The sequence below is a fragment of the Fundulus heteroclitus genome, chromosome 21 (genome assembly GCF_011125445.2).
Source record: "Fundulus heteroclitus isolate FHET01 chromosome 21, MU-UCD_Fhet_4.1, whole genome shotgun sequence".
NCBI classification, from domain to species: domain Eukaryota; kingdom Metazoa; phylum Chordata; class Actinopteri; order Cyprinodontiformes; family Fundulidae; genus Fundulus; species Fundulus heteroclitus.
The window spans coordinates 10,534,698-10,553,872 of NC_046381.1; the positions used below are offsets into that span (position 1 = coordinate 10,534,698).

The window sequence follows — 19,175 nt, forward strand, 5'->3', positions numbered from 1 at the left end:
TCTGTGAAAGCAGCCCTGGAGCCACAGACGAATATACCACTGATAGCTCTCACTTAATGTCTGTTCAGCGCAGAAGTCCAGGCGTTTATTTGATTGCTTTGAATCTTTATCTCCTGAGCTCTCAGTCAGGGCGGTGCGATCGCAAATTCGGTTTAAAGTGTAAATACGTTGCAGTGTGTAGGGTTATTCTGATGGATGGGAAAAAAAAACAAAAAAAAAAAGATCCCCACGTTGTGATCCTATAATAATAAAAAAAAGCTTATTTCATTGAAATTTAAAAGCGTCAAATGTCGTAACCGCTAAGCTAAAATCCAATTTATATTCATGGCCTTTTTTTCATTTTCCAGAACTGCTGTTCTTCTGTCAGCTCACCTTCAAATCAAAGAGAACCCTCCACTCCCCCACCAACTAAAACAGTGTTAAAACACAGAGATGTTCTTTGTGATGAAGCATCTGTTTCAATTAGGAACCTGTTTAATTGATCGGTGACACATTTATTGTTGGGGGGGGGGGGGGGGGGTCCTCTCCTGGGCTGGATAACAGATGTTTGGCCCTCCATATTGCCGGCCCACAAAAACCACGTAAAACCATGAAATGTTGATTTCAGTCGTCTTTGTGGGAACTACAGCTTATTCATAAGGTATGTTCCAGTGAGGCAAATAAAGCATTATGAATGAGCCTGAGCATACTGCCCCGTCACAGCCTACTTCTTCTCTCTTTTTCTTTAAATGTTACAAAAAAGAAAGAACACATGTGCATATTGCTTCTTATTTTTACCTAAAAATGTCCGCCATGGCCAAACAAAACCGATTCCGATTCTATGGACCTTGAGACAGAGAAACTTTTGCCAGTTTCTCTTCCCATTAAAAATGTACGTTTCAGGCAGATTGAACGGAGTGCTTACGAGTTTCGCCACGCTATGTTTTCTATACCGCAGACAGTGTTTGATTTTTATTACTGCATTGTTGTTTTATTGTAGAAGCAAGCACATTTTGAGCGTTGTGGAGGCCAGAGTCAATTTCCTCGTATGTCTACACATAACCTGGCAAATGAAGCTGGTTCTGATGCTCCGTTCCCTGCTGGATTCAGGTCCTGGACTTTGACTGAGCGATGACAAAATGATGAGCGGTGACTTTCTCAATCGTCGTGTGCCGATAACCCACAGCTTGTGGGCCAGAGTGCACCGACAACAAGCTCAATGGTCTCTGCTTTCTTAAAAGAGTTTATCGTTTTTTCCAAGGCATTGCAAGTTTTGTTCTGTGGAAACCCGGAGCTGTCTATCTACGGTTAGGCTGTTATGTTTAAGATGTTTAGCATGTGAACCACATGAATTCATGTATTTTAACCTGGCCAAGCTGAACGCTGCACAGCTCTGCCCAGCACTGGCCTGCAAATGCAACGCCTTACGTCAAAATTTAGACCACTACTTCTGAGTACATTTACTTGGAGCTTTCTTGCTTTATCCTCAAGTGTTTCATGTCTGGCAGACTGTATTTGGGTTGTTTTTTTCCCCTCCCTTTTTTTGCTGTTCCTCCTCAGGCCAGTGCCATTTTTTTTTGGAGTTATCAGCTCTGAATGCATGGAGAATTTGAGAGGACTAACCAGGAGCTTCGGGTGCCAATTCTCACAGAACGTTCCTTTCTGCTAAACACATTAGATAAGTAGTTTGGTGCCACCCATCAAATGTTTTTTCTTGAGCCTTTTTGTTAGAAGAGGAAATCCAGGTTTTTATTTCAATGTATAATTTAGAATAGATATCAATTATGCCCCATTTTCTTTCTTTCTTTGATTTGGTACAACCTAATGTTCCCTTTCTCCCCTACATTATTTTGTGCAGCTTTTTTGGAGACTTATTTTTTTTTACGGGGATGGGGGGAGAAAAAAGAATAAATACAACTTTTTCACTTTTACAAGTTCTGTGAATTTATTGTGCTTGCTGTGTTTTTTTGGCCCCCTTTTCATATTGAGTAAATAACATTGAGCGCATGTCAAAAATATGACTTTGACTGTTTGGATCTCATGTCCTGAGTGTGCGCAGAAAGCAGAACAAAATACAAAGGAGTGCAGAAATAAATTACACTATTACAAATGGTAAAGGTTGAGTGGCAGAGCCTGAATATTGGCCTCAAGAGATGAAATGATGTCCCATACTCATGATTTACATGAAGGAAAAGTTGCTTTAGATCTGAAGTCTCCCTTCCTTTTTGTCGCCAGCTCACATTTTCATTTCAGTCTGCAATCTAAGCCTCTGTACTTAATGATGAATTATTTTTAAAAGCAATAGTAAGGGTCCTGTGTGGCCAACTGAGCCCTTTGTAAATTTCACAGGGGACCCACTTGCAAGACATGACACTTATGTGTCGGCTTCACTTCTATATCTGCTCCTGCAAAATGTGTTTCAGTTTGTATTCATGCAGCAGCTACAAGTCAGTGAATTATTAAGGCTGTAAATCTGCAGTAATGTTATACATGAAAGCACAATGCAATATTCTGGAAGCGCTAATGGCTTTAAACCTGCAAGGTCAAACATTCACCTAACGTCAACCACACTGAACATCAGCTTTTTCCATCTCTTTTACCAATGCACGCGCGTGCAAAGAGCTTGACTAATTATCAGATTTTTTTTCCCATGCTAATCCCTGAACTTTGCACCATTTCTATCACTGGGTGTAAATGATTTACAGGCTCATTTTAATATCCACAGCAAACCATTTTATAGAGCCTGATCTTCCTGTTTTCAATCCAGGTGCTAGAAAGGAGCACATGTAAAACGATCCACAGACATTCATCGTCTCCTGTTTCCCAGGGAGTCACGTATTCAACGAAAATGGGACCTGATGGAAAAACTATTAAATCCTATCATTAATATTTCTGAGATCCTACTACATGCCATGTATTGCCTTTAAGGTACAATCAACAGCATAAAAGGGGTTAAAACAACTGGATTAAAACATGCATTCATAAGCATGACTCTATAATACAGATTTGCATATTAAACGATACAAAACGTAATTAGAACTTCTGCTTTTCAACGGAGCTCAGGCTAATATAGTGACCTGCTTTATCCTTGGCCAAAATTGAGAAATATGTTTTAAAAAAAAGAAGCACAAAAGCCAAAATATGCCAATTACTTACTTTACAAAACACTAAACAGCAATGTGTAAACCAATGGCAACCAAGGAAGAAAACAGTGATAGGAAAGTCTAAGAGGAGCAACTTAGAGAGCTAAGAAACTGTCCAAAAATCCTTTTGACAAATTCCTGTAGCTCTTTTTTTAAGAAATCTGTTAATTTTTCATGATTGGCAGTCACGCGCTGATGTGTTTTTTTATTCTTGTAATTTTACAGCTTTATTCCAATAGTTTCCAAGAAAAATATAAAAAAAGACAAAATCCCACCTGCCAAAATGGGTCTCAAGTCTCTGGCACTGTTATTTTTTGGAGTCGCGGGCTGAAAATGTGGGAACCCCTGCTCTGGACGACACATCACCATCAATATATGGTAGTACATTTACACTTAGGTGCAATAAAATTTATTTTGTCATACTTGAAGTTTTTTAGACCTCTCTGGATAGTACGTATGACCTATAAGTTAGCGGCAGCAAAAACTGTTTCACCTAGGGGCACACAAAAAATAAATAAAACAATTTTGTAAGTATTGATGATACAAGATAGAGAATCACTGCATAGATGAACGAGGAGGATGATAAAGCAAACCATTTTAACGTGAGAAAAACAATAGAATCTCTGTTGCTGCATTTTAACTCCTTTGAGTACACAGACTAGTTGCCGTCCAATGCGTTAAACCCTGAGAACTTGCAGAGATGGACTTTAATCGGCTGTAAGGGGGGTGTGGGTGTTTTGGGCCTAGGGGAGGACCATGACCTCCATGCGCTTCCTTTCCAACAGCCACAGATCAAGCACGAGTGTAAAGACTGGCAGCATCATCCCACTCTTCAGAAATTCACTGTGAACATGGAGTGAGTATTTACATAATTAAAGATAGGCTTCACTGACTCAGAGTAACCATGGTAACCTTGACTGACGAATGGCAGTGGCTTTTAGGAAACTGTCAGGAACTGGATTAATTTCGTCTTATCTGTGTTTTTGGCTCAGCCCAAGCCCCTCCCTACCTTGATCAGCAGCCGGATGGTCCCCGAGGCCTTTTGGGAAAGGTAGTACCAGAAGGACAGCTTGCAGACAGCACTTGACTCTCTCCAAACAGAACTGCTTATGTGGGCCTTGTCGCCTTTCAGTCCCACCGGGGTCGCCTCCAGATAGACAAAATGGCCTGTGGGGGGGGGGGAGAAGATGAGAGGAGGTGAGGGAGAAAAGCAGCAAACCAGGATTTTAGACTCTATCACAGCCACTGACAAATTGCAACAAGGTCAAGGAGACTATGGGGGGGGATGGGGCAGTGAGGGCTAAGGGTCACTGAGTTATCATGAGCACATCTTTTAATGTGTCCCTGGCTTTTGAAAATGGGGTCACTCAAGGTTATTTGGTTAAGGAAAATTCATTAAAAAAAACAATGAAACAGCAGCTGATCTCAAATTGAAAGAAAGCCTCAGCAAAAGGCATCTTTCTGTCTGAAAACACATCAGTGAACTACTTCTAAAAGTACATTTAGCTTCTAATAACACATTTAGCGTCCACATTTCATTTGTGAAATGCATAATTTGAAAAGTATTTTACCATAAAATGCTCTGCAAGTGTTGAAGGGATAGTTACTTTCTTTTAATTATTCATGTTAATCGTTACCTTCCAGTCAATTACTACATTTGCGATTATTTCACCAATGACGTGGCCGTCAGTAGCTCCAGACCTTAGTTTTTCCTGACCAAAACACAGCCGTTTGTCTTGTCTAAAGAGACAGGGATTCAGAGATGCAGCTGTAACAGCACGCTCATATTTATCTGGGATTCTCCTCTTTTTGGGGATACAGGACAACTGTGGAAAAGCAGATGTGATGGCGGATCCACTGTCTGAAGCCCAATTTAGGTTTGGGTATTACAAGCTGAGGTTCACTCCATATTTCATTTTCTGATTCTTTTTCCAGAAAGTGGAAAACAAATGCAGGCTCTGCAGGGAAAGCGTGCAAAATGAAACAGGCCTGAGCAACTCAGATTAGTGCTTGGGAATCCCACAGTTATGTTGGTGGACTTTTAGTGTTTGTTAAATACCTATTAAATGTGTGTCATTTTTATTTGATGCTACTCTGTTGATAGTAGGCTCATTTTATTCTTTTTAGCTTTAAAGCACAGGTATTTATTAAGTTAAGTTATTATTATTGTCAGGGTACTCTCTCTTATACTTCTTTGCCATTATAATTGTACCTTTGCCATACGTTTACGTGCTTTTATTTTCTTCTAGACAACAAGAAGGTGTTATTTATTTATTCTAATACTTTTTTTTCAAATTATATACACAAAAAAAATCACCTGCAGAGGAGAGGTCCATATACATGCAAAAGGAAAAAGGTTATCAGGAAGGGGTGGAAATTGCATAAATGCAATGATTCCTTATTAGACATTAAACACATTTGACATGTTAATTGACACAATTTTATATGTACATTATGGTGAAAATGTAAATATTTTTTTCAGATGATGCCAAATCAATTACATGTCAGAATTGTCTTGTTACTAAAAATGCACCATAACAAATAAACTTGCCTTTCCTTTTGCCTTCAGACTCTGACCGTGACCAGCAGGAAAGCATATCAAAACACTGGTTGGCTTTAAACTCTATATTTTAGTTTAGTTTACTATTTCTTTAAAGTTACTTTTACTTAGTCCTACTTTTTAGCCTTGTATTATTTATTCAGCTGGAACCAAGTATCAAATGTAGTTGCTTCATGCATGATCAAGTTTTATTCACAATAAATATGAAACTTGTTTCTAGCAGAATATATATTACTCTGCAGGCTACACTTATACATTTACCGTTTCCTAAGAGTTCTCAACCAAAAGATTATTTATAAACCACTTTTAAAAAATGAGCTGAACATGTGAAGAAATGCAACTCAACACAGATTTAAATGAAAGAGTTAATGACAGAATATAGATGTTGAATTGCAAACTGAGCAAATGGACAAGTTGAAAAGTAATAATGTTAATTAATAATGTTTTTAACACTAAACTGTAATTCCACAGTTGTTCAAGTTTACCTACATTGGTCTTTTCTATTCTACTGGCTTGTTCTGTTATACTTCTTTCAGTTTCATGTTTATTTAAGTGAAAACCAGACTAGACAACAGAACATTTACTTTTGCGCAACAAGTCGATTCGGGGTCCTCATTAAAATCATTAAAAATTTATAGCTAGACAGACTACTTTTTATTCATTTGACAGTTTTTGAGCTAAAATACAAGCCTATGCTGAATGCTGCTGTGAAATTACAAACAACCAGGTAATCAGCTTCCCTTTGGTATTTAATCACTCATTTGGTTAATTATAACGTACCTTTTTAATGAGATTTCATGAGATTTCAGCTTTACATCAGTAAACCAGATCCCATTTTTGGGACACTCACATACTGTGAAAGAGCTCATTGATTTAAGTTGTGCTCTGACTCAAACCTGCAGAAATACAGCAAGCCTTTTAAATTTTTTTTTATTATTTCTGCAACCTCAGCGTCATCTAAGCAATATCATGCCAACGCTGTCGCTTGTAACCCTTTCATTGGCCGCAGATTAAATGCGATCTCATACCATTCTCATCCATCAGCGTGTGATCGTACGGCGGCCGTATGCTTTGGACAGAACCGGTACCGAGCGCCCAGTCAAAGTTGTCAGCCAGCGAGCTCTTCCAACCACAACGACCGTTCTCAAAAGAGCAGGAGGTGCCACAGTCCTTCTCATCCGTGCCGTCGCCGCAGTCGTCTGTGAAGTCGCACTGCTGCTCTGGTGTAAAACAGCTGCCTTTTCCACAAACCGATGCGCCTGGAGGACAGAACCCTGCAGAGAAACACGGAAAACGTGTGTGGTGCAGCTATAATAATCTTTATTTATGCAGATAAAATTGCAAAGCTGTAGACTTGTTCAACATATTGTCTCAGTGCTAAATGTAAGCAACAAGACAGCCTTGCTTAGTCAGAACACAGAAAAATCCCCTGGTCTATTTCTGCCTGTAGGTAACATAATCAAGTTACTGCCAGCTCTAAAGATTAGAAGATGCAAACTCAATGATCCTCAAGAAACATCAGTAAGGAAAGAGGCTATCAATGCCTTTTTTTTCAGCTGGAAAGTGGATAAATATGTAAGAAAATGCACATAGCAGTCTGTGAATGAGACTCACCCTGCTTAAAGCATATATCACCCCAAAATCAACTTTGTTTGCAAATAAACTGAATAAACTAGGCCTTAAGGTGCTACTTTAATGTTACTGTTATCAGCCAGCGATATTTGTCTTAAATCTGTCTTAGTGTTGCCCTATTAGGGTTGAACAGTGGCTATTGCAGTTAAATTTTCCTATTGATTCAAACGGTACATGCCTTCGTCATCATAGTCCTGCGTTCGGTGTAGAGACGCTTTTACACCTGCAGTGAGTCAGACTCAGGAGTTGGAATCAAGAGCATTGGTCGATAGTGTTTAGTGTTTGTTAATTAACGCTTTGAACGTTAGCCCATGTTACCAATGATGCTGCTAACTTCACTTTACTACTCAGAAACTGCACCAATTTTTTCCTCCACTGCTTTGGCAGAACCAGCTTCGGGCTTTGTTGAGTGAGAGCCTTGAGCCAGCAGCTTGAACTGATAAGGCTCAGGCCTACTGGCCTCCACAAACCTGCCTTGACCACCGGTGACGAGGGAAGGTGAAAAATCGTCCACCTCAAAAAATAAAAAAAAGATTTGTGGAAAAACCACCAAAGTCGCAGTGATCACTCCATGTGTCAGGATGTCACTTTCCCTCATCCTGGCCTCACCCCTGCTGGCACACTTAGCCCCACTCTTCAGCGTCTTGGTACCGCCCACTTTTAGTGGCATTTATCAAACTTTTTCTGGGGGTGGGGTTTTGCTTTTATATTGGGGTTAGTCATACTTTAAGTCTATAACTGGTAGAATAAGGTGTTTTACACCAAAAATCAAAATCAAACAGCAAAACAAATATGGTTCATGCTATTTTGTCATGAAAAACAGATCGAACATACAGTTTTGAAATTTCATAAATGCAATGGACCTCTGGCTTTCAATGCCTAGAACCTGTTTGCCCTTCTTTTTGTTACTGTCTTACTGACAGTCATGGTACTGACCATAATTCCTGTATTAGCAGTCAATATGTACATTATTTCGATCAACAGACTTTAGGAGTCTAGAAATTTAAAATAATCGGGGACTCTAAAGCAACAACATTGTGCGTTTCACTGGATTAAACAGCATCCCAGCAGTGCAGCGAGACCTTAAGGGCACCCCTCCTCACACAGAGCTGTAGTTTCTTTAAGAGGCTTAGAAACGACACAGGAGCATGGGGCTTTAAGCTGAATTCACTGTATCATTGCTGGCGATACTTGCAAGGGGACGGTGGTGGGGGGATCTGCTTCTTTTGGAGCCAAACATTCCAGCAGGGTCAGCGCTTGGCTTTAAGGTTGGGGGGGGGGGGGGGGGGTGTTAGAAAGGAAGAAGGGTGGTCTGTGTAATTAAAGGAGAGAAAGGGGTATAAGTCCTTCCTAATCCTTTGTTCCTCTTGAGGAGCACAGAACCAGAAGCAATGCGGCCCAACAAAAGGAACAGAGGAAGCCGGGAAGAGGCAGCGCCTGACTCCCGACTGTCCCCTGCATACAGAACCTGCGAGTGGATCTAATCCAGAGAAAAAGCATATTTTTATAGGGACTTCACTTAGAAAATTTCTCCAACAGTCACAACCTCTCTAGATATGTTACTCTACTAACGTGATCCATGCATAAAAAGTAAATGAATCATGTTTTTATACGGATTACTTCAGGGTCATGATCAGAAGAGCCACCTTGGGTGCCATACTCTCCCCTAGAGGATGGGGGTTTATTTGAGAACGATATTTAATTTTATTTATTTATTTGTTTATTTATTTATTTTCTCTTTTTTTCTTTTTCTTTTTTCTTTTTCTTTTTTCTATTTCAAATAAAGGTAACCAAGTCATATAAAATGAACTGATTATGCAAGGAATTATTAACCTACCTGTTCTGAACTATAAAATGCTTCATCTGTTTCTTTAATGCTCGCTTAATAATTAACTTAATAGCATTTTATAGTTCAGAACAGGTAGGTTAATAATACCTTGCATAATCAGTTCATTTTAATATGCAATACAATCCAGAAAAACCCTTTTTAGCTAGCGTAGTTTTGGAAAATACACCCAGCTCTTCCTCACATGGTTTTAGTTAAATTGAGGAAATTCAATGTATTTTATTGGGAGTTTTATGTTATAGACAAACAAAGTAGTGGCTTATTGTGAAGGGAAAGTAAAAAGATACCCGGTTTTAAAAGATGAAACCGAAAAAGTGTGGAGCACATTTCGATTCAGCCACCACGATTCAAGTTGCAGCTGCAAGTCTTCTGGGGTTTGGCTTTACAATCTTTGCTCATTGTAAGACTGAGCTCAGTCATAGTGGGTATAAAAGGTAAAAAAAAGCGCTTCACACTACCTTCATTCAGGATACAGTCAGGATATAGAGCATCCGTGCAGATCAACGTTCAAGTGTTGCCACAGATTCTCCATTGCGGCCCTGGCGTTGTGTTTAGGTTCATTGTCCCGCTCGATGGTGAACCTTCACCACATTCCCAGTCTTCTGCTGCCTCAAATTGTTTTTTTAAGACTGTCCTATATTAAACTTCAAATTTATTCACATCATGTCTGACCTGTTATCTTGTCCCTGTGGATTAAATGCATTCCCACAGCATGATGCCACCACCACCATGTCTCACCACTGGGGTAGTGCGAGCAGTTACTAAGTTTATCTAAATGGCTGTGGATTGATATTTGCACCAAATTCATCTAATAATTTATTTAAGTTTTTGAAGACTGTCATTTTCCTTTCCTTATAAATTTCTGTACATGTAAAACACTTTAAGAACTCTTTAATTAAAATAAATCTGAACCAGTCTCTCTGACAGGTCTCTGCTTTATCTTAAGAAACAGACAACAAAAATCCTTTGAGCAGTGCCTGTGTTTTAAATACTAAATAGTCTATATTTAAAATTTTACAATGTTTCTGTTGCAATAGCTGCTACATTTTTTATATATATTTCTAATGGTTGTTTTGTTATTGCTGTCTGTCTTGTCAACTGCGACGTGTGCTGCAGCCTTTCTAGTCCAGCTTGCGCTTGTGAAAGAGGTATTGAGCTAAATGGGTCTTCCATCTGGGTAAATAAAAGGTTTAATAACAGAAAAAAATGCTACAATTACCATGAATCTCCCTGACTGCTTTGTTCAGCGAAGGCAGAGGATAAAGATAGTGGGAAAGGCAGTTTGGTTAGCACACACTGCATCTTCTCCTGATGGTCTTCTTCCAATTATCCTGCAGCAAATGTAATAAAATACTTCCAGCAGTTTCACTGGGCAGAGACCGCCGCTGTCTGTTTTAACAAATTGATAATGACCTGAACAAAGAATGGGGAAAAACATCCAGGCTGCTGATTTGTTTACTGATGAGTTTCCAGGTTTTCTTTTGTGGCGTTACGTGAATCACATGCACACACACAAAAACTTCCAATGTATGCATACGTAACTACATTAAAAGGAAAAGAAATGCACACGTTTAACCTTTAAAGTAATCTGATATCATATTTTATGATCCGCGACTATAATGTGCCTGTATTATTATGAGTAGACACAGAAAATGTGTGCGCGGTGTAGTGGACCTCACTGCCGCACCATGTGATGGTATATAAATTGAAGTTGTGGCAGAAAAAGCCCCTGAGGAGCAATAGTCTGTAATTACAGTTCCTGGTGCCTCTTGTCTCATCAGTATTACTGTACATCCCGCCAGCACACAGACAGTAGGAGCTGGTTTCGGCCACGACTCGTCTCCCTGCGGGCTACTCAATTACTGAGAGGGCAGTGGATTTAAGCTCCAGTTCTGTCTTTAAGTGATGTTTTTTATGACTCCCTTCCTTTTTCATTTCCGTACCTGCTGTAAACTCCACGTTCATTATCAACATGCGGGAAGAAGCATTAAAATGACTTCATCTTTCATGGCAGTAGCACAACCTTACATTAAAACATCTGGAGAATTACAGATTGTATTGCAAATTCAATCTTTGGAGAAAATAAACCCCATGTTAAAACTATTGCTTTGTCATTTTTACACATAACAATATTTACTAAAATAATAACAGCTTAGTTAGCCAGTAAGTTTATGTTAGTGCTAAGAATTAGTCTAGCTAACGGTAAAGGAAAGGTTAAAAGCTCATGTTGGGTATAGCTTGGTTAGTCAATATTAGCGCTGACTATAGCTAAATTAGGGTGACCATATGTTGAATTGCAAAAAAGTACACTAGGACTAGACAAAAAAAAAACAGTTCAATGATAATATGTTTACTTAAAGAGGAATTAGAGATTTAAGATATTTAAATTTTGCCTTCTCTGTATGGTAAAAACAAATATAATTAAGTAGAAAACTGAAGACAGCCTTTCGTAAATCAACAAAGACAGAACTTACTTTAAAAGCTATAACTCTATAAATGTATAATTAATGACTGATCTGTCTAAGAAAATTAACCTATAACAATAAATGCTCAGTTTTAGAAACATATCTGAAATAATACTCTGAGAAATCAAATACTCTATTCCTTTCGTATCAATGTAATCAAAGTAAGAAGTAGCCGTCTCGCAGACACAAATTTAACAACCAAAAATGTGTAAAATGCAGTATTTGGTTTTCTTCTTCCTCCTCATTCATATTTTGCAGCAAAGCCAATCTCATAAGTTTTCGGTTGCTCAAACTAAAAGCCTGGAAGTCTTTGCATTATGTGCGTTTCAAATTAAATTGCACAAGCAGAATCCCCTTCGATGATTGAACTGAAAACTGATTCCTCTCCTGGGTCCACTGGCTCTGCATCTGGGAGAAAACCCTCTCAACATTCACATTGTGAAAAATCAGGTCGGTATCAACAGGACAATCAGAAACAACAACGCTGGATAAGACCCAACAGTAGGCTCGTAATAATCTGGCACCGAACAGAGGATTGAAGCAGGTATAAATAGAGAAGTGCACAGGTGACCAGAGTTGAAAACTAATTACAGGTGACTGACTGATCAAAGGAAGGGTGGTGACTGAAAGTAAACCGAAACTGATTGGATAGTGACTGGTGGCTGAAAGGTGAACAGACTGACTGGTTGTGGACTAGTGATAGGGAAGTGACAAAACAAACTAATTGGGTAGTGCCAAGTGGCTTCGAAGTGGATTGGCTGACAACTGGCAGGTGACAGAGATGTAAACTGGTCAAAATAACCCAAAGACCAAACATAAACCGAAACAAAACCCAAATTGTGACAAATCTATGGGTCGCCACTTGATACCTCGGACAAACGGGAAAAGCGGATATTTGGTTATCTTAGTTTTTTTTTTTTTTGTTTCTTTGCTAGTAAGCTACAATTGTGTAGAAAACGTGGTTCATGCAATATTAAAGTTGATATTAGTTGATATGGCTGAAATAACTCTACAAATGCAATTTAAAATGCATTTTAAAAATTATATTTTTTTAAATTCTGTCTGAGCTTTTAAAAATTTGGGATTTTATCTCAACTGTTTCTGTGACGTGCATAGAAACGTGCATCAGCAAAATAATGATGACATATTTGAAAACAAATAAAAACAAATACCATTTCCTCTTTTATGCTCCTGTTAGATTTCTGAACCGGCTAATAAACTAAATGTACACAGGTATGTAGCACAAGAAAAACAGTATTTTCCAGATTGGATGTTTCAAATCCAACTAAAACCCAGTTTTTAAGTAATTTCTTCTGCGTTTTGTGTATGTGTGTCTGTGTTTTTGGAGGTGGGATGACATTTACCCAATTATTGTTCACGTAGCTAGCGATGTTGTGAACATTCACAAGACAGATATTACACCACTGCAGAAGCCATCCACATGATTATAGAGCGAGGTGATATAATGTGGATCTGACACGTTTGTAATTACCTACATTAACATAAAAATGATCTCTACAGTGCTAAGTAGAAATGAGAGCCAATAAGTGACTGATGGTATTAGATTTTCAATCTTCACTATTTTCAAACCCTCCGATAACTCTTTCTTCTCTCATATTTAAACACAACAGCTGGGCAATACATTTAACAGTCCCCTTGTAACCAAGGCGGCAGAGGCAATAAATCTGCTCTTGTTGTTTTATCTTTCCTTTTAAAGGTTCCCTCATAAAAAACAAAGGCGACTGATCTTAGACAACTGAGTGCCTGGGGCTTAGACACTACATTTATGCTGCATGGGAAATATTTCACGACAAAACGTCACAAACAGTTTCATAACCATTGCATAAACCAGAGCGCTGCTGTGGGATTTTCCCAACAGCTTCGGTTTTCTGACTGCCAAAATTTCCCTGGCAAAGCTGATTAAAATCACACTGATCTGCAGAGAATTAATACCGGTCCTAAAACCAGGAAAATGTTATAATTGGGCCCTCGTGGTATCTTTCTCACATTAGGAGTCATTTTTAAAATGAGTGTTTAAATTCATAGACCGTCTGTCCTTAGGGAAAATAAATGTGCAGCTATATGTAACGAAAAGCTGAGAAGTGCTGCAGGCAGGGCATTCAGTGGTTGTCCTGCAATCTGAAAGTTGTGGGCAAGGCAAGGCAAGGCAAATTTATTTATATAGCACAATTCAGTACAAAGACAATGCAAAGTGCTTTACATGATTAAAACATAGCAAAATAAAACAGAATAAGAGCAAGTAGGAATAAAATATAGATAGAAAATAGAACAAAAAAGTGGTGATTCAGTTAACTAGGACAGTTGAAGGCAATTTTAAACAAATGTGTTTTTAATCCTGATTTAAAAGAACTCAGGCTTTCCGCACTTTTACAGTTTTCTGGAAGTTTGTTCCAGATAATTGGAGCATAGGAACTAAAAGCTGCTTCTCCATGTTTGGTTCTGGTTCTAGGTATGCAGAGCAGGCTGGAGTCAGAAGACCTGAGTGGTCTGGATGGTTTATACGCTGATAACAAGTCTGTGATGTATTTAGGAGCTAAGCCATTTAAGGATTTATAGACTAACAGAAGTATTTTAAAGTGGGTTCCCTCCTGCCACAGGTCGATGTTCCCCAGGGCAAGGCGCTTAACCCCAAGATAAGCGCCTTGATCTCCGTATGATCTGCGTATCTTTGAAATGCCTTGAGCGGTCAGTCTGGCAAGAAAAGCTCTATAAAAATTCAGTCTCCTGTAGCATTTCGTAAACCTGAGTCCAGCTGTAAAACGACAATTTTACTGTCATGCTTTTAAGGGAGGAGCGGTGCACCGTTGACTCTCAGCCTGGGGAAAACGACCCGCCACCGGTAAGGACTGGACTTTACGCAGCAGTCAGAGGTCACAGCTGTTACCTGGGAACAACACACACTCAATGCCTCACAAGATTTTATAGAGCTATATAAAACTCTCTTTACAGCAGAAGTTTTTACTTGTCTGATCAGAAAGCACAACTGGGCTCCATTTAAGTGTTCCAGTGTTCACTCTTGACAAAGGATGAAATATATCAAGTATCCTCTGTAAAGGAAACCTATATTCTCTAAAGTACCTACTGACTTTTTTTTTTTTTAATTGCTTTCATGCCGTGAACAGACGCCATACTGCAAGTTGCCTTTGTTGAAACCAGTATAACGTTGATTACATCATGTCTGCCATTATCACTCAGTGTGTATCACATTTTCCAATAACTAACCCTTTTGGATTTTACATGCAACACGCGTGTGTGTGTGATGGAAAATCAACTCTCCAAGACACACTGAACATGCTAGCCCCACCGTGAACCGTGGTGGAGGCAGCATCATGCTGCCCGGAGGCTTTTTCTTCAAGAAGGATGTGGAAAACGGTCAAAGTTGATTGATGGAGCCAAATTAGGGGCAATTCTGGAAGAAAACCTGTTGGAGGCTGCAAAAAGCTTGCAACTGGAGAAGAGGTTCAGCTTCTAGCAGGACAACACTACAAAAAAGGGACAAAAAGTAAGTAAAGATTTCTTGAAATGGGTGTATTTGTCCGGCAAGTTTAAATGATCTGCCAATAGAATAAGAATTTTGCACTTAAAATAGGAACAACTCATCTCTTATTTCAAGTGCAGTATATCTAATTATCTTATTTTAGGGGTAGAAATACTTATTCCATTGGCAGATAATCTATTGACCTGCTCAAATGAAGGACAAATGCACCAATTTCAAGGAAAATGTGCATTCTTTTTGTTCCCTTTTTGCAGTGAACAATCCTAAACATGTCACCAGAGCTTCAATGGGAGGCTTCAGATCAAAGCATATTTCTATGTCAGAACAGGCCTAGTCAAAGCTCAGAACTGGACCTGACTGAGAATTTGCGGCAAGACTTAACATTTTCTGTGAAGGGGCGCTCTCTGTCCAATATCAATGAGATTGATCTGCACTGGAAAGAAGTACAGTTATCTATCTTAATGTTCAAGGCTGGTAGAGACAAGCCCAAAAAATACTTGTTGGTTGACGCAGAAGGTTTTGATTCAGGGGGCTGAATACATGTTCACACAACAATTTTCAGGTTTTTGTATCTAAATAAAGAAATAAATCAAAATTCTACTTTGTGTTGATCTATTGCATTAATGTCCCTACAATGCAATTAAATTTTAAAATGTTTAATGCATATTAACTCTTCTGTAATACCCAGCATGTTGCCACACTCAAAGAAGATCCTGCATTCTGGACAGTTTGTGAAGCTGAAATAACAGATTTAGGCCGACACACAATTCCTGAAGAGCGGTCCAGTCGGCACAGCTTCACGCTTGGCAACAGCTCTGAGATGGAAAAAGATAATCTGCTTATCAAACGTAAAAGAACTGTCAGGAATCCCACCTTGCAGAAACTGCGAGGAGCCAAACGGCCACAATCATCAACTGAACTGATCAGTAGATTAGATTTCTCAATATTAATCACTTCTGACTCATTTCTTAAAATTTAGTTTCAAAAAGAAAAGTACATTTGAATCTTTTCTGAAGCGAACCGTACCTGTCGGAGGAACCGAAGAAGGAGGAGGACTGGTGTCCATCACCGATGGTGAGGGGGAGAGGAGGCACCCTGGAGAAAAAGTGATATCGTCCAGGCAGATGTCCCCCTTTTCGCTGCTCCCCACCTTGCCTTCAAACACCACCTGGAAGTCTGCGGTGGAGCTCAGCTGGAGCTCCTTCATTTTCCAGTAGTTGCCCTGATCTCCCGTCAGGTTCAGCAGGAGGTGAAGACCTCCTTCAGATTTAATGAAAACGCCAAGGGTCCCAATGCCGTCTCCAGACATGTGAAAGTAGAAACGCATCTGTCCAAAAAAACAAGGACACCCGTCTGGAATTGTATTAATTCGAATGATTTTTATGCAACTTCAAAAACCTTAAGTTTTTATTTATGTGTTTTTATTACAACAGCCACTATTTTAGATTTTAGCAGCAATGAAAAGATATTACATTATTTAAATCTTTGTCTTTTACCGTATGTGACTTATTTATTTAAATGAGTTTAATTTACATTTTTCTTACACTGAAATACTTAAAATGGAGATTATAACATAAACAAGAACTATGAACCTGTGAAACCCTATATACATCTACAGTCATATTCAGTAAATTATAATATGTTTTTCTATGAGGCTTGTTTATCAAATTAAAAGTACTTTTTGAAAAAACATAATTTTAATTAAGATTCATACCTGCATGAAAAATGCTGCTTTTTTATTGGTCTGATGCAATTTTCAAATCTTAAATGCTGTGTTTTTTATTAGCTACAGGTGGAAATAAATCATAATTAACAGAAATGAAGGCTTTAAAACATCTTCAGTCTGTGTTAATTTATGTTTTTCCGTGGGTAAAATGAGTTACTGAAATATTCTAATTCATTGAATATGAAATTTATTTATAAAGTATATATGGTAATATGAGTTTTTCCATACCTTGTTTCGCTTTTTCTTTTTCTTACCCACAACAGTTTAAAAAAGAGAAAGAAGGTGCATCAGAATTTCAGTTTTTCTTTTGTAAATGTATATTTTAACGGCATTCTCCCAATCTGCTTTGACATAAAGTCAGAAAACAAATATAATGTGAAATAAAAATAGAATTGCATTGTGTCAGCCATCATTTAAGATTTATATAACAAAGATTTTGCTTCCTGTTTCCTAATTATTTTCTCAGTGCATCATCCTCTATAGTTGTTGGATTTATTTGTCTGGTCATTTGATAAATTCTACAATGTTTTAATGTCTTTCCGTTAGTTTCTAACCTGTCTAAAGCACTTTGTGTTACACCCCTTTGTATGCAAAATGCTCTACAAGCAAAAACTGTTTAAGTGCTTTAACTCAACTCATCTGGTCAATTTGTTAAAAATCTATATATATATTTTTTTTACTAATTACTCATCTAATTTAAGTGTTTTCCACAAGAATAACTTGATTTGCTGTTCTTCAATCTCCTTGGTCACTGTGTAGATTAATACTCTCTTTCTACCTTGATTCTTTATTGACGCACAGGGGGAAAAAAAGAAGTATTTCCCCATTATGCAAATTTGAAACACTTAAAATGGAGACTTTTCTGCTCTTCTGCTCTCTCCTTAAGAAATAAAAAAGCCCCAGTCCTTCCATCTCTCCTCCTCACTTCCCTGCTCAGTCCTCCCTTCATTTTCATTCCTGTCTTCTCGCTGACTCTATGATGGATTGACAGGTCAGGATGGTGATAAAACGCGCTTGACGCAGAGCAAGCAGGGCAGTCAATCAAGAAATCAGTCCCTGTGGAGGCTGACAGCTGCTAGCACACAGTTTTAAATAAATCAAACGGCACATTTTTAATAGCCTTTTTTCGATTGATTTTTTTTTTTTACCCCAAACATGTCATTTGAGATTACAGGTCCTTATCAGATACAGATTAGTAGCATTTTTAATCAGTGTTTTAAAGAAACCTGTTTTTAATTGATTTAAACATTTTCTACTCTCTTGTCAAATATTTTAACAATGTCAGTCAAAGCAGAGAGACTAAACTACAGACTGCTGACGGCATGCCATCATTGCTGTTGTTATTGGATCTAGGTGCATACTTTGATACAGCTGATCTCATTTTGCTAATCTTAACATTACTCGGTGACATTTTTAGATCCCTGAACTTTTAATTTAATTTGGCCACACCTAACGATAATTAGGAGACACAGCATTACTTTTCGATCCATTGCTGATGACATCCAGGTTCACCGTTACATTTTTTCCAGATGATCTCCATCCAGTTGATCCTCTGTTCAACTGTATTTTAGATTAACTCATGGACAATAACACAAACATGACAAAACTGAAGTTTAAGCAATAGGCAGAAAAACTCCGCAACTTAGTACAACTCAGGAATAAAAACAAACTCTTTAGCTTCAAAAGAAATCTTGCCATCGGACGCTAAATTCTAGTTTAAAGGAGCATTGCACAAGTTTAAAGGTTAAATATTTTTTTCTTTATTTCTCATACATGTCGTTACAGTTGCCTGATGTGTAAAATTAGTTTTACTCTATTTACCACGGTTGCTTCTATAGTCTAGATTATTCTGTTCATAAGAGAGGGATTTGGGTCGTATTTTCTGGGCGTGCACGTGTTTGTGACGCACTGCTAGCTCTCGTTCACTTGGCTACTTTGTTGAGTCTCTGCCGCCATTTACGCATTAGCGAGAGAGCATGGACTAACTTCAATATTTAGAACGCTCTTACATCAGAAGACATCACACCTCTAAACAAAAGACATGTGCAGTCTGCACAACACTGGCGTCATTTCAAGTTGTTGCCAGAGGGGGCAAACTTCTGTATACACTCTGGAACTTGCGCTATGCTCCTTTAATTTCTTATCTCACATTGAAAAATGTGCATTAATGCACTTTATCTGAAGGACATTGCCAGAGTGCGACAGAGTTGCTCTCGGTGTAGAGACCGTAGTATTTTATAACTGTCTGAGCAGATTACTGCTCTGTGGAGTTCCAAAAAAAAAAATGCAATTCAGAGCTCACAGAGC

General features: G+C 38.5%; 1 protein-coding gene across 1 annotated transcript in view; it reads right to left on the reverse strand.

Moving 5' to 3' along the window:
- The window catches only part of malrd1 (MAM and LDL receptor class A domain containing 1), a 68,225-nt gene that overhangs the window by 23,763 nt on the left and 25,287 nt on the right, over nucleotides 1-19,175 (reverse strand). Inside the window, exons 18-20 of the mRNA XM_012853172.3 lie at nucleotides 16,169-16,469; nucleotides 6,711-6,956; nucleotides 4,132-4,289 (exon numbers count right to left, since the gene is read on the reverse strand). Coding sequence (XP_012708626.2) covers nucleotides 4,132-4,289; nucleotides 6,711-6,956; nucleotides 16,169-16,469 — 705 coding nt within the window. The remainder of the gene's footprint in view (nucleotides 1-4,131; nucleotides 4,290-6,710; nucleotides 6,957-16,168; nucleotides 16,470-19,175) is intronic.